At 47.2% G+C, this 13416-nt stretch overlaps 1 protein-coding gene across 1 annotated transcript in view; it reads left to right on the forward strand.

Moving 5' to 3' along the window:
* LOC111968230 (ubiquitin carboxyl-terminal hydrolase 54-like) overlaps window positions 1-9639 on the forward strand; it is a 31125-nt gene extending 21486 nt beyond the window's left edge. Inside the window, 8 exon segments of the mRNA XM_070445029.1 lie at window positions 249-322; window positions 1301-1476; window positions 1910-2034; window positions 2205-2363; window positions 3538-3679; window positions 4510-5405; window positions 5547-5725; window positions 6347-9639. Coding sequence (XP_070301130.1) covers window positions 249-322; window positions 1301-1476; window positions 1910-2034; window positions 2205-2363; window positions 3538-3679; window positions 4510-5405; window positions 5547-5725; window positions 6347-6436 — 1841 coding nt within the window. The 3' untranslated portion in view covers window positions 6437-9639.
* Window positions 9640-13416: the final 3777 nt, after the last annotated feature.

A 13416-nucleotide genomic window follows, 5' to 3' on the forward strand; every position in this document is an offset into this window, starting at 1 on the left:
CCCGCCCCCCCTCGCCTCATCTAAGCTATTAACCCTGCAAGCAGGGGGACTATAAAGAGACAGCTGGTGTTCCTCCTCTCCTCTCGTCGTCCCATCCGTCGTCATTGCCGCTTCCTCGCCCACCTTCTTCTCCTCCTCCTCCTCTCTCCCAGCCACCCCCCTCCTCTACCGTTCCATATCCAGTACTTCCTCGTCTCTCCTCTTTCTGCCCCGTCCCATTTCCTCTTCCTCTTCCGTCGGGTGTATAGGTGTGGGTCTTTGTGCTGCGGTTCTGAGGGCAGGGCCGTGGGGCCTCACTTGGGATGAGAGCACTAGATTAGACGTAACGTCCAAGTCCTAGTGGCGTGCTGCTGAACAGAAACCACACATTTATACTGAATTATAACAGTGCCTTTTGAATGTATTCAAGAACCCTTGAATTCTTCCCACATATTTGTTTACGTACGCCTTATTCTTTGAAAAGGATTATAAATACATATACAAATTACTCAGCCAATCTACACACAATACTCATAGAATGACAAAGCAGAAAACTGAGCAATCTGGTGGTAAAAGGGCCTTGCTTTCAGGGAATGACCAAGAACCTGATGGTCGACTCTCTAATGACCAGAGATTGAGAGAATTCCTCTGTGGATGAAGGAGAACCTTCCAGTCAAGGACAACCATCTCTGCAGCACTGCCACACACAGGCCTTTATGGATTTTAGAGTGGCCAGACGGAAGCAATCCACTCCCTTCCAGTTAAGCAGGCACTGACAGCCTGCTGGGTTTGCCAATAGGCATCATAGAAACTCTCAACCATGAGCAACAAGATTGCTCTGGTCTGATGATACACCAAGATTGACTTACTTCAACAAAGTACTGAGTAAAGGGTCTGAGATAATATCGATTTGATTAAAAATATGTGATAGTTTCCAGTTTTGATTTTTAACACATTTGCAAAAATGTTTATAAAGTTTTTTTGCTTATATCGCATTATTGGCGTATTGTGTCTTCTTTAGATTCATATCAGAGGGAAAAAACATTTTAATCATTTTAGAATAAGGTTGTATATTATGTAACGGTACAAATTGTGGAAAAAGTCAAGACGTCTGTTAATATTGTACCGGGAAAATGCACTCGTTACTATGCCTTTATTTCATGTCCAAGCCTGTGAATCGTTACACGAGTAGCAAGGCTTATATAAACAAGTTTTGCTTGTAAAGTTTGTTCTCCTGAGTTGTTACAGGTAAGTTAACTCTTTTACAGTGTACCTGCTAAATGTTTGATCTCCCAGTTCTTGCTGGTGGTCGGATGTTTAGACCGGCCAGCTGGAGGCCACGGAGGGAGGCCTAAACCTCTTGAATCGACAGCCATCTTCACCGCCAGAGAGGCTCTGCCGCTGGGGCTACAAGCACCCTGCCCGGGCCCCGTCTACCTCCCAAAGCTCCATTCAACACTGTCCAACTAACACGCGGCATCTGCAGGGGCAGGAGAGGTGGGCCTGGTGTGTTAGCTGGGCTTGGGGGACACACTGGGGGTGGGTGGCAGGGATGCGTGGTTGCTACTGGCAATACTGGCTTAGGGTGTTGCCCCCCTCCTCCTCCCCCCGTTGAGAGGGTGGAGCTTCAGCCCTGTCTGATCCAGAGGATGGAGAGTGGGTACGAGAGCAGCGAGGGAGGAAACCGAGCAGCCCTGACAGTATTACTACACCACACAACACACACCACACACACACACACACACACACAACACACACACACACACACACACTCAACACACACACACACACACACACACACACACACACACACACACACACACACACACACACAGCCACCACACACACACCATGGCAGCGCAATACGTTTTGTCCTTGTTGCAGTCTCACAGAGTTTCTCTCTCTCTCTTTCCCCCTCCCTCTCTCTCAGGGAGGTAGGTCAGAAGCGTGTGTTGATGTCTGGTCCGTCGTGGCGCTCGGTGCCCAAGTCCAAGAGCACCAGTGCCATCCTGCAGGAGCTGCCAGCACCTAGCTGGGGCAGCAACAGCAACCTGGGTGTGTGTGTATATATGTGCGTGTGATATGTAACGGTGTCAAATGGGTAGCGTGTGTGTGTTTGTACAGTATTCAGGTTCTAAAGTTTGTTTCTCCCACCTCCTCGTGCGTGTGCTTGTGTGTACGTGTGTGCGCTTGCATACGGTGTGTATGTGTGTGTGTGTGTGCAGGCGCTGGCCGTAGCGAGCTGGATGAGCTTCAGGAGGAGGTAGTGAGGAGAGCGAGGCAGCAGGAGCAGCAGAGGAGGAAAGAGGCGGAGAGAGAAGCTGCGGTGGGATTCAACCCCAGACCCTCCAAATACATGGACTTAGACCAGCTGCAACACCAGGGTGAGGGCAGGGAGGGGCGTACGTCACCGCGACTGTCTGTTCCTTACACCTTCCTCCTTTGGTGGCTGTCTGTCCGTCCCGTCCTTTTGTCTTGTCAGGACACGAGAGAAGATACTTTTGTGTAGTGGCTCATTTTGGGTGTGTTTATGGTTACCTACTGTCTGTGTGCGCGCCTGTGAGTGTGTGTGTGTGTGTGTGTGTGTGTGTGTGTGTGTGTGTGTGATGCTATAACGGCGTATAGACGAGTGTTCTCGACTCCCTGGTGGGTGCAGGCTTTTGTTTTGGCCCAGCACTGACACACCATCACTGGGTGGTTTTAATTGGTCCGTTGAATCAGTAGGGGCGTGTGTCCCTGTGTGTCTGGTTGTCTGTCGTTCACCTTCTTCAACACACACACACACATAACCTTCGGGTAAATCGGTGGCATTATTTCTAATGCGACTCAATGGTTTTAGCGTTGCATAATGACGTCAGTGCTTTAAGCTAATACTAACAACCTCAATCTGCCTGGTTCCATGTAACACATCACAGCTAACAACAGGAGAGGAACCACAGTGCACTTCTTGCACAGTACAAGTCAACATTGATGCGACTCATTGGGAACCTGCTTGTCGTCTCTGAACGTACCCCAGATTTGATGGTTGCTCTCCTGCTGTGTCTCTCTGCATCTTCTCCTAACCCACTAACAACACAGACAGCAGTGGGCACGTTCACTAGGGTTAAACGCTGCACGAGCTGATACTAGATCTGTTCTGAAGGCCTAGCGTCTTCCCCTGATCTCACGACCCCAGCTCTGCTCTCTCTCTCTCTTGAAAACCCTCATCTCTCTGTCATTGACTAACCGACATGCACGCACACACACGCGCACACACACACGCGCGCACACACACACACGCATAAAGGAGCTGTTTGCATGCTGGCCCCCTCATAACCACTCCTCTACTCTGCTTCTCTTTTTTCTGCCTCTCTTTCCTCCATCCCTCTTTCCCTTCTCTTTATTTATTTCCAACTCTCTTTCTCATTTCCATTTCCAACTCTCTCTTCTCTCTCTCTTTTCATCTCTCACTCTTTCCATCTCTCTCTCTCTCTCTCTCTCTGTTCTATCTCTCTCCATCTCTCGCTCTTACCATCTCTCTCTCTCTCTGTCCTCCTGCTCTCTCGTTAACATTCTCAGCTGTGCTCAGCCCCTTGCATGAGGCTAATGCTCATAGTGGATTGGCTGTAGCTGCGTGCATGAGGAGCACTTGGGAACCAATCACACAGGATCAGGATATGGAGCAGGAGAGAAGAAGCGCCCGTCCACAGGGGCATCGCAGGTACCATAACTGTCCCCTGTGTGTCCCCAAAACCCACCCCAGGACCCTTCTGTGTGTGTCCCAGCTCTGCCTGTCCAAAAATCACCCCTAACTCCTCTGTGTGTAGTGCAGTGGAAAGTGTTTCTGCTCTGAGATAATTGGTCTGTACTGGTCTGTATTTGTCTGTGTTGGTCAATGTTGGTCTTTACTGGTTTGTACTGGTACTTGTTGTGTTGATGGTGAGATATCTAGTCCAGACCTGTCTAGGAGTGGGCTGTAGGTCTGTCTGCCTTTCTGCCTGTCTGTCTGTTCGTGAGGGGCTGGTGCTGTGTTGGATGGGAGGTATACTGTATATGTAGCCAGTAGGGGAAGATGAGGAGAGGAGACTAGTGCTTTCTTCTCATTCTTCAGTCCTCTCTTCCTCCCCTCCTATATCTGGTTATTTTTTCCCCTCTTCCTCTCCTCCTCTTTCTTGTTCTTAACTGCTCTCTCATTTATTCTTTATTCCCTTATTATAATTTTTTCCTCTCCTCTTCTATTGATCAACGTTGAGCTGTGATTAATGGGTGACTGCTGCAAAGGCTGCTGGGTAATTACTGAGCCAGCGGAGATGTAGAGAGTTAATGTGGGTGGTGGTGGATTTTGTGTGTGTGCTTGCTGACTGGTGTCTTGATGATTAAGTGCCTTATAGCTTTATGAATCCTACATTACAGTCATGAGACTGACATAAGATGCGTTTGTTTCAACACATTCCATTTGAAGAGTGTTTTTGTTTCATCCTTTATTTACTCTGATTGTGAATGGCTGCTGAGCATCTCTGACCCGCCCTTTCTCTCCTGTCGCCCAATCAGTGAACAGCCTGGCCCGCTCCAAGTACTGCTGACGCCCAATCAGGAGGGGGAAGAGGTACGGCCAGCCTACCAGGATGCAGCCCTGGGCCCTGGCCAGCCCTCTCTCTCCTACAGACCCTCCCCCATCCTCACCCCTCTCCACTCATCCCTCCAACCCCCTCCCACCGACAACTCCGCAGCACAGGTTGAGGAGGGGAGAGACAGCCTTTTTAGCGGGGGAGAGGGGAGAGAACGGGTCAGGAGGGAGGAGGATGTGGGGATGAGTGAGGTGGGGGGACAGGGACTGAGGAAAGTTGAGGAGGGGGAGCGGTTGAGGAGGGGTGAGGAAAGACAGGGGGTGAGGCTGGAGGAGTTGTTACAGGTTGGGGGTGTGTGTGTGAGACCTCTAGGCAGACACCTGGCCATCTCTCTTCCCTCTTTACCTCTCAGACTCTGGGATATATCCGACACACACACGACCCCCTTACACACACATTCACCCTCTGACCCCCAACACACACGACCCCCACCCCCACATTCAAACACTGACTCCCCACACATGTATACAGACCCTGAGCCCCCACACAAACAGTCTGACCCTCTGCCCACCCCCCCCTCATCCCGCAGTCAGCCCCATCCCTCCCCGCCCACCGCCTCTTCTGATTGGCCCAATCAAGTTTCCACCTTCAACACCATCACAAGTCATTGGTCCTCCTGGAGCTTGGACCGCCCAGATGCCGTGGTTACGCCATATGACACACCTCCAGATCGCTGCCTCCCCATTAAGGCACACCTCTCCCACAGAAAATACAACTCCCAGCCTGCACCTGCACAGCATGAACCCTGTGACCCTGAGGAGGCAGAGTTATCAGAGCTGGACTTCCTGTACCGGGCCAGTCTCCAGGCAGGAAGTAGAGGTACGTACTGTAGATATTGTAGTTGTGTGTATGTGTGTTTATGTTTAAAGTGTGTGTATGTACAGTAGCTGTGTGTCTAGTGTGTGTATGAAGCTATGTGTGTATATAGTCCCTGACCTCTTTTCTCCTGCGTGCGACCAGGTGGCAGCCCGGCCGGGAGGCTGCAGTGTGGGGTAAGAGGGCCAGCCCGCTCCTTCACTCCCAACACCAACATGGAGGGGAGTGTGTACCAGACTGACAGCAGCAGCACAATGGTCCGCAGTCTGAGCGGCACAGTCGTCAACCCGCGTCGCCACCGTCTCACCGCTGCACGCAGCTTTGTGAGTTTATCATACGCAAACACCACCGGAGGTTGGTGGCACCTTAATTGGGGAGGACGGGCTCGTGGTAATGGCTGGAGCGGAATTAGTGGAATGGTATCAAATACATCAAACACATGGTTTCCATTTGCTCCCCCGTTCCAGCCATTATTATGAGCCGTCCTCCCCTCAGCAGCCTCCACTGACACACACGCACTGCTGCACTCCAGTGGTCATGTTGTAGAGCTGCATCGCTGTTTTCACCTCCAATTCTCATCTGCAATACCATCACACTGCTGTTCTCTCTCTCTCTCTCTCTCTCTCTCTCTCTCTCTCTCTCTCTCTCTCTATCCCCCGTCTCTCTCTCTCCTTCTGAAGGTGAAGCAGACAGATGTCAGTGCCTCTGCTTACTTACCTAATCTCCTCTGAGACCCTGTATTGTTACACCATCATCACCTTCGTCATCACCATCTTCATCATAATATGTATCTTCACCATCTTCATCTTAGTCATCGTCATCTTCAACTTCATTATCTTCGTCTTCATAATCATTATCATAATTATCTTCACCCAGTCCTTTCATGACCCCTTACCCTTCACCTCTGGGGCCTGTCCGTCACTGTTTTGTCCCTCCCCCTGCAGGAGATGCCCAATGGCGCGGGGAGTTTCTGGTGTCTGACGGGGGTGAAGCTGACTTCAGACCACTTAAGACAGTGGTCTTCAGACCACTGACGTGCCTCCTTATGCATCTACGCAACAGGCACCTCCGGGGGCAGCTCGCTGGGGTCCTTACTCTCCACACCGCTACAGGAAACTCGTAGGGCAGCTCTCCGGGGTCCTAACACGCAACACCGCTACAAGCACATCCCACATTGGACCTCTAGGGTCCTTACCCTCCACACCGCTACGGGGACCTCCCAGGGCAGCCTTCTAGGGTCCTAACCCTCCACAGTTCTACAGGCACCTCCCAGGGCAGCTCTATGGGGTCCTTACCCTCCACACAGCTACAGGGACCTCCCAGAGCAGCTCTTTGGAGTCCTAATACTCCACACCACTAAAGGCACCTCCCAGGACAGCTATTTGCAGGTCCTTACCCTCGACACCACTAAAGGCACCTCCCAGGACAGCTATTTGCAGGTCCTTACCCTCGACACCGCTAAAGGCACCTCCCAGGACAGCTATTTGCAGGTCCTTACCCTTGACACCGCTAAAGGCACCTCCCAGGACAGCTATTTGCAGGTCCTTACCCTCGACACCGCTAAAGGCAGCTCCCAGGGCAGACATCCGGGGTCCTAACTCTCCACACCGCTTACAGGCACCTCCCAGGACAGCTATTTGCAGGTCCTTACCCTCGACACCGCTACAGGCACCTCCCAGTGCAGACACCGGGGTCCTAACTCTCCACACCGCTACAGGCACCTCCCAGGACAGCTATTTGCAGGTCCTTACCCTCGACACCGCTAAAGGCAGCTCCCAGGGCAGACACCCGGGGTCCTAACTCTCCACACCGCTACAGGCATCTTCCAAAGCTGCCCTGCACCTCACCCATTGCCATGATAGGGGGTTGGTCTAGGACCCCCCCCAACCCCAAACACACACCTCTCCCCACGTCCTTCCCTCAGTGGTCTACTAACCTCCCTCTACCCCCATCTCGCACCCTCCGCCCTTCTTCAACTATTCAGTCTATGCAGTCATTCTTAGTCCCCCTCAGCAGGAATTACTCTGAAACCCAAAACAACAAACTCACCTAATTACACTTCTAGCTAGCTAGCTTGCGACCTGCTAGCCTGTTAGCCTCCTAATATAGTCTGACTCTGAACATTATCCTGCTAGCCTTCCCCTCTTTGGGTCTATAAAGGAGGGAGTAGATTAGCTAGCCTGGGTTAGCCTATGATCTCCCTGCTTTATCTGCCCCAATCAGAGGGGCTCTGGAACCTTTAGGTGACTGAAAGATCCACAGGGGGGGGGGGGGTTACCGATAAGCCACGGCTTATTCCTTTTTCTTTATGGGCATTTCCTGTCTGATGACAGCACAGCACACCTGGATATGTTGTTTCCAAGGGAACCCCAGGACTAGTGCATACGTGCCTACATAGCTCCGTATAGACTGAACTCTAATAATAACTAAAGTCATGTACAGAAAAACGATATATGAAACCTGTATGTTATTAAGACCTTATGGAATGTTCATACTAATAATGATAATAATGAAGATATTGATAACTTTAGTGGTGACTCCTGGTCCTGGATTGAGTGACCTTCACAAGTGTTCAGCTGGAGGTCACCTGACTGACCGTTGTAACGGCTAACGCTGCTCTCCCATTTCTATCGGGAGAAACTACCTTGCTTTTTCCTTTATTTATTTATTTTTTACAGATAACGGTAGCTAAATGGAACAAACTTTTGCACACCTGATGTAACGTGAGAGAGGGAGAGCTTTGATAGAGCGAGGGTAAGGGAAGTGTGTTTGCTGAAGGGTACTTGCTGAAGTGTACTTGATGAAGGGTAAATGTAATCTAATTTATTTGAGGCCTCAGGTTAACATGATTGGTTCTTGGTTACTGAGATTCTCTATCTTCTTCTGGACCTTTCCGTTCAGTTCTGACCCTGATGTTACTCAGATATGAATGGTGAAACACTATATTATAAATATACTTCATATAAATATATGTACTGTAGGTATTAGAGATATATTTTAAGGCCATGCCATGATATATTTTTATCATGGCACTGTCTCTCATCCTCCAGTTATAACAGGGTTATTTCTCTGACTTACCCCTAACTGAATAACACTGACATGTCTTGAAAATGTTATGATATGATTTAACCTGCTGAACATGTTATAACATATGTACATATAATATGTATGTATATACATAATAAGTACATACATTTAATACATTATAACTAATCCCTATTTGGAGACCAATGGCCAGTGCAGAACGAGATCTAGACAGAACTGATAAATGATTGTTGTATCTAAACCAAAGGTTGGCACTTAGACAAAGAGACAGCTCTCTGTCTGTCTTTAACATTGTGATTTACAAAAAAAATGTATTTATTAATTTGATTATTTTGTTGCTGTTGTTTGTGTTGTGGATGTTGGAGAATGTAGCCAACTGTAGCGCATGAGTCTGCTATGCAAATCAACCTTCCCTCCTGACCCTTGACCTCTGACCTGACAGATAGGAAGCAGGAAGTGGACACGCCCACGAACGGACGCTTTATTTACGAATTTAAGTCAAGAAGATACGTGATTAAATGCTGCTGTTGAACTCTGTACTAAGTCATAGGCTCGATCCCAAATGGCACCCGTCTCCCTATGTACTACACACTACTTTTGGCCAGAGCCCTACATAGGGAATAGGGTGTGATTCCCATTCGCACCATATACATACATAGTACTGAAGTGGTTCACTATGTAGTAAAAAGGGATAATGTATACCAGGGGTATTCAACTCTTACCCTACGAGGTCCGGAGCCTGCTGGTTTTCTGTTCTAACTGATAATGAACTGCACACCCCTGGTGTCCCAGGTCTAAATCAGTCTCTGATTAGAGGGGAACAATGAAAAGAACACAGTGGAACTGGCTTCGGGGTACAGAGTTGAGTTTGAGGGCTGTATACTATGCTAGGAACAGTCAATGGACATTCAATGCAAAGAGAGAGTGGAAGAAAGAGAGCGACGATGATCGAAAGAAAGTACGTAGAGAGGAGATAAAATTATGTACTGTATGTGTGTGAAATAGAGATGATGTGAGGATGAAAGAGGGCTAGGAGTCGTTTTTAGAGAGCGAGTTGTATGTGTTTGTGTGCGTGTAGGGTGTTTGTGTGTGTTGGTACTGGGTATCATTGCTTGGCGAACGAGGGAAAGAGGGATCCTGTATTTTTGCAATAAAGTTATTACCACTGCTCTCTTAATGGGGCGTAACCACTCATCTGACTCTGTCTTCTCATTGGCTGCTTTCTATGTGAAGGCAGGAGGCTGGGTATCATGGCATTTAAGCCTTATTTCTACTGTACCTGAGCAATTAGCTATGCAAAATGGCTTCCCTGCACAGTTTCGCCCATAGCTGCGCAAAGTAGGGGTGCTGGAGGTGATGCTAATGTTAATACTCCCGTCTGAACAGGCATCAATAAAATCATTCAAAATACTACACCAGAGAGCCACAATTTGTGCAGCACGCTCACCAAATATCAAACAGCTTGTTGAGTTGCCGCCATACAAATAGAATCTTAACACAATTGACATCCCTACCTATATGTACATACAGTGCCTTCAGAAAGTATTCAGACCCCTTGACTTTTTCACACATTTTGTTACGTTACAGCCTTATTCTAAAATGTGTTAAATAATCTACACACAATACCCCATAATGACAAGTTTTTTGCAAATGTATTACACTACCGGTCAAAAGTTTTAGGACACCTACTCATTCAAGGGTTTTTGTTTATTTTTACTATTTTCTACATTGTAGAATAATAGTGAAGACATCAAAACTAGGAAATAACACATATGGACAGTGTTAAACAAATATATTTTATATTTGAGATTCTTCAAATAGCCACCCTTTGCCCTGATGACAGCTTTGCACACTCATGGCATTCTCTCAACCAGCTTGAGGTAGTCACCTGGAATGCATTTCAATTAACACGTGTGCCTTAAAAGTAAATTTGTGGAATTTCTTCCTTCTTATTGCGTTTCCGCCATTCAGTTGTTTTGTGAGTCCATATTATGACAAGAACAGCTCAAATAAGCAAAGAGAAACGACAGTCCATCATTACTTTAAGACATGAAGGTCAGTCAATACGGAAAATTTCAAGAACGTTGAAAGTTTCTTCAAGTGCAGTCACAAAAAACATCAAGCTCTATGATGAAACTGGCTCTCATGAGGACCGCTACAGGAATGGAAGACCCAGAGTTACCTCTGCTGCAGAGGAGAGGTTCATTAAAGTTACCAGCCTCAGAAATTGCGGCACAAATAAATGCTTCACAGAGTTCAAGAAACAGACACATGTCAACATCAACTGATCAGAGGAGGCTGTGTGAATCAGGCCTTCATGGTCGATTGCTACAAAGAAACCACTACTAAAGGACACCAATAATAAGAAGAGACTTGCTTGGGCCAAGAAATACGAGCAGTGGACATTAGACCGGTGGAAATGTGTTCTTTGGTCTGGAGTCTAAATTGGAGATTTTTGGTTCCAACCGCCATGTCTGTCACATCTGCTCCTGCTACGCCCTCTGGTGTTCATCCAGTGTCTTCTTGACCTGCAGTTACTTCCCCTGTACACTCTCTCCCTCTCTGTGTGATTGTGTGATTGGAGACAGGTGTGCTGGAGTCACAGCAGATCCCTACCAGCTGCAACTCGTTCCATAATCAAGACCTCTACAAATACTCAGTCATGCCACATCCACTCTGCCAGATCGTAATCTCTGCTCAGTCAGTTCATGATTCTAACCATTTATGATGATTCAAGATCCTGTTACTCTGCTGTGCCTGTTTCCCTGCCTGACACTGTTTGTCCTCTCATTGCAGTTGCCGCTCTGTCTCCTGTTCCACATCTCACCACCCAACTACCTTACTCTGGATTTTACTCATCACCACTACCTTGGATTCCCCTCAGGACCTGTTAACCCTGTTCTACTCAGCTGTGAGACATGTCTTTGTGAGACATGATGTTGGTTAACAGATCTCCGCATTTGTATTTCCCACCGTAAAGCATGGAGGAGGAGGTGTTATGGTGTGGGACATTGCTGGTAACACTGTCTGTAATTTATGTAGAATTCAAGGCACACTTAATGGCTACCACAGCATTCTGCAGTGATATGCCATCCCATCTGGTTTGGGCTTAGTGGGACTATCATATGTTTTTCAACAGGACAATGACCCAACGCACCTCCAGGCTGTGTAAGGGTTATTTTACCAAGAAGGTGAGTAATGGTGTGCTGCATCAGATGACCTGGCCTCCACAACCCCCCTGCCTAAACCAAATTGAGATGGTTTGGGATGTGTCGGACTGTAGAGGGAAGGAAAAGCAGCCAACAAGTACTTAGCATATGTGGGAACTCCTTCAAGACTGTTGGAAAATCATACCAGGTGAAGCTGGTTGAGAGAATGCCAAGAGTGTGCAAAGCTGTCATCAAGGCAAAGCATGGCTATTTGAAGAACCTCAAATCTAAAATATATTTTGATTTAACATTTTTATTGGTTACTACATGATTCCACATGCAGACCTGCCAACATGCACGCATTTTGCATACCGACTACGCAATTCTCTGTCCATGTATGCAGGTATGAGATCCGAGTTAGAAGTACACAGAAATGAATTGGCCCCGATTATTTTTGTATAAAAACATCCCGATTCTCGAGCTGCAACACACCGACATGTACGGAGTTTGTCAACGGACATGGAGATTAATACATCATTATTCAACGTAGCTGCCCGGTGTCTGCCCCTCCTGTTTGTTGTGATGCTGAGTTTGCAGACTGTCAGCTATACGTAAACACATGGACAAATCCATTTTCGACTCCGTGTGATGTGGTAAGGTTGTTTTAAGCTAACGTTAGCGAACATAAGATGGACAGTCAGTGGGCTCTAAAGTGGCAGCAGTTCACTCGCATTTGCTAGTGAAAGAAATGTAATGCAAATACGAAAAAGAACTGGTCGCATTTGTGCGAGTGTGATATAAATTTAATTCTGCGTCCCATTAGTTGTATTTTCCACGTAACATTACGAGGATCACGCAACCTGATAGACTGTAACTGTAATTATGATACACGCCACAAAAAGCATTACAAAAGTATAATCAAAAATAAGTATTCACATCTTGGCATTAAATTGAGTCGGGACTTTAGAAGCCTGCGCGATGAAGAATGAACGAGTGCACGGTATTAGCTACAGAGGCAATGCTTCTAAAATGCCTTTGCATTAGGTTTAAGATATCAATTTCGCAAATCTGAAACACAATAGGCACCTTTACATAGGCTGAAACATCGGACTCTTCTAGCAAACCACGTTCAGATTCCTCCTCCTCGTCCTCACTTGAGCCCTCCAAGAATAAAGGCCCTTTGTGTGTTATTTCTAATTAGATCTTATTAGTGACTTTTACCATATGTGTAAATAGAATGCTGTCAAGAAACTATTCCAGCCTTTTATAGACAAACCTTTCAGACTCACAAATAGCGCGCGCACGAGTGTGCGGGGGAAAGAAAACCTGGCGGGTGCTATGCGCGCGAGTTGAATCTCCAATTTGCCGCGCGCGTCTGGTACTCTAAAAAGTTGGACAGGGTTGGCAGGTCCGCATGTGTTATTTCATAGTTTTGATGTCTTCACTATTATTCTACAATGTAGAAAATAGTACAAATAAAGAAAAACCCTTGAATGAGTAGGTGTTCTAAAACGTTTGACTGGTAGTGTAAAAACAGAAATACCTTATAATAAATATTTAGAACTTTTGCTGTAAGACTCGAAATTGAGCTCAAGTACATCCTGTTTCCATTGATCCTCCTTGAGATGTTTCTACAACTTGATTGGAGTCCACCTGTGGTAAATTCAATTGATTGGACATGATTTGGAAAGGCACATGCCTGTCTATATAAGGTCCCACAGTTGACAGTGCATGTCAGAGTAAAAACCAAGCCATGAGGTCGACAGAATTGTCTGTGGAGTGCCGAGACTGGATTGTGTCGAGGCACAGATCTGGGGAAG

This window comes from Salvelinus sp. IW2-2015, linkage group LG8, assembly GCF_002910315.2.
Source record: "Salvelinus sp. IW2-2015 linkage group LG8, ASM291031v2, whole genome shotgun sequence".
NCBI classification, from domain to species: Eukaryota; Metazoa; Chordata; class Actinopteri; order Salmoniformes; family Salmonidae; genus Salvelinus; species Salvelinus sp. IW2-2015.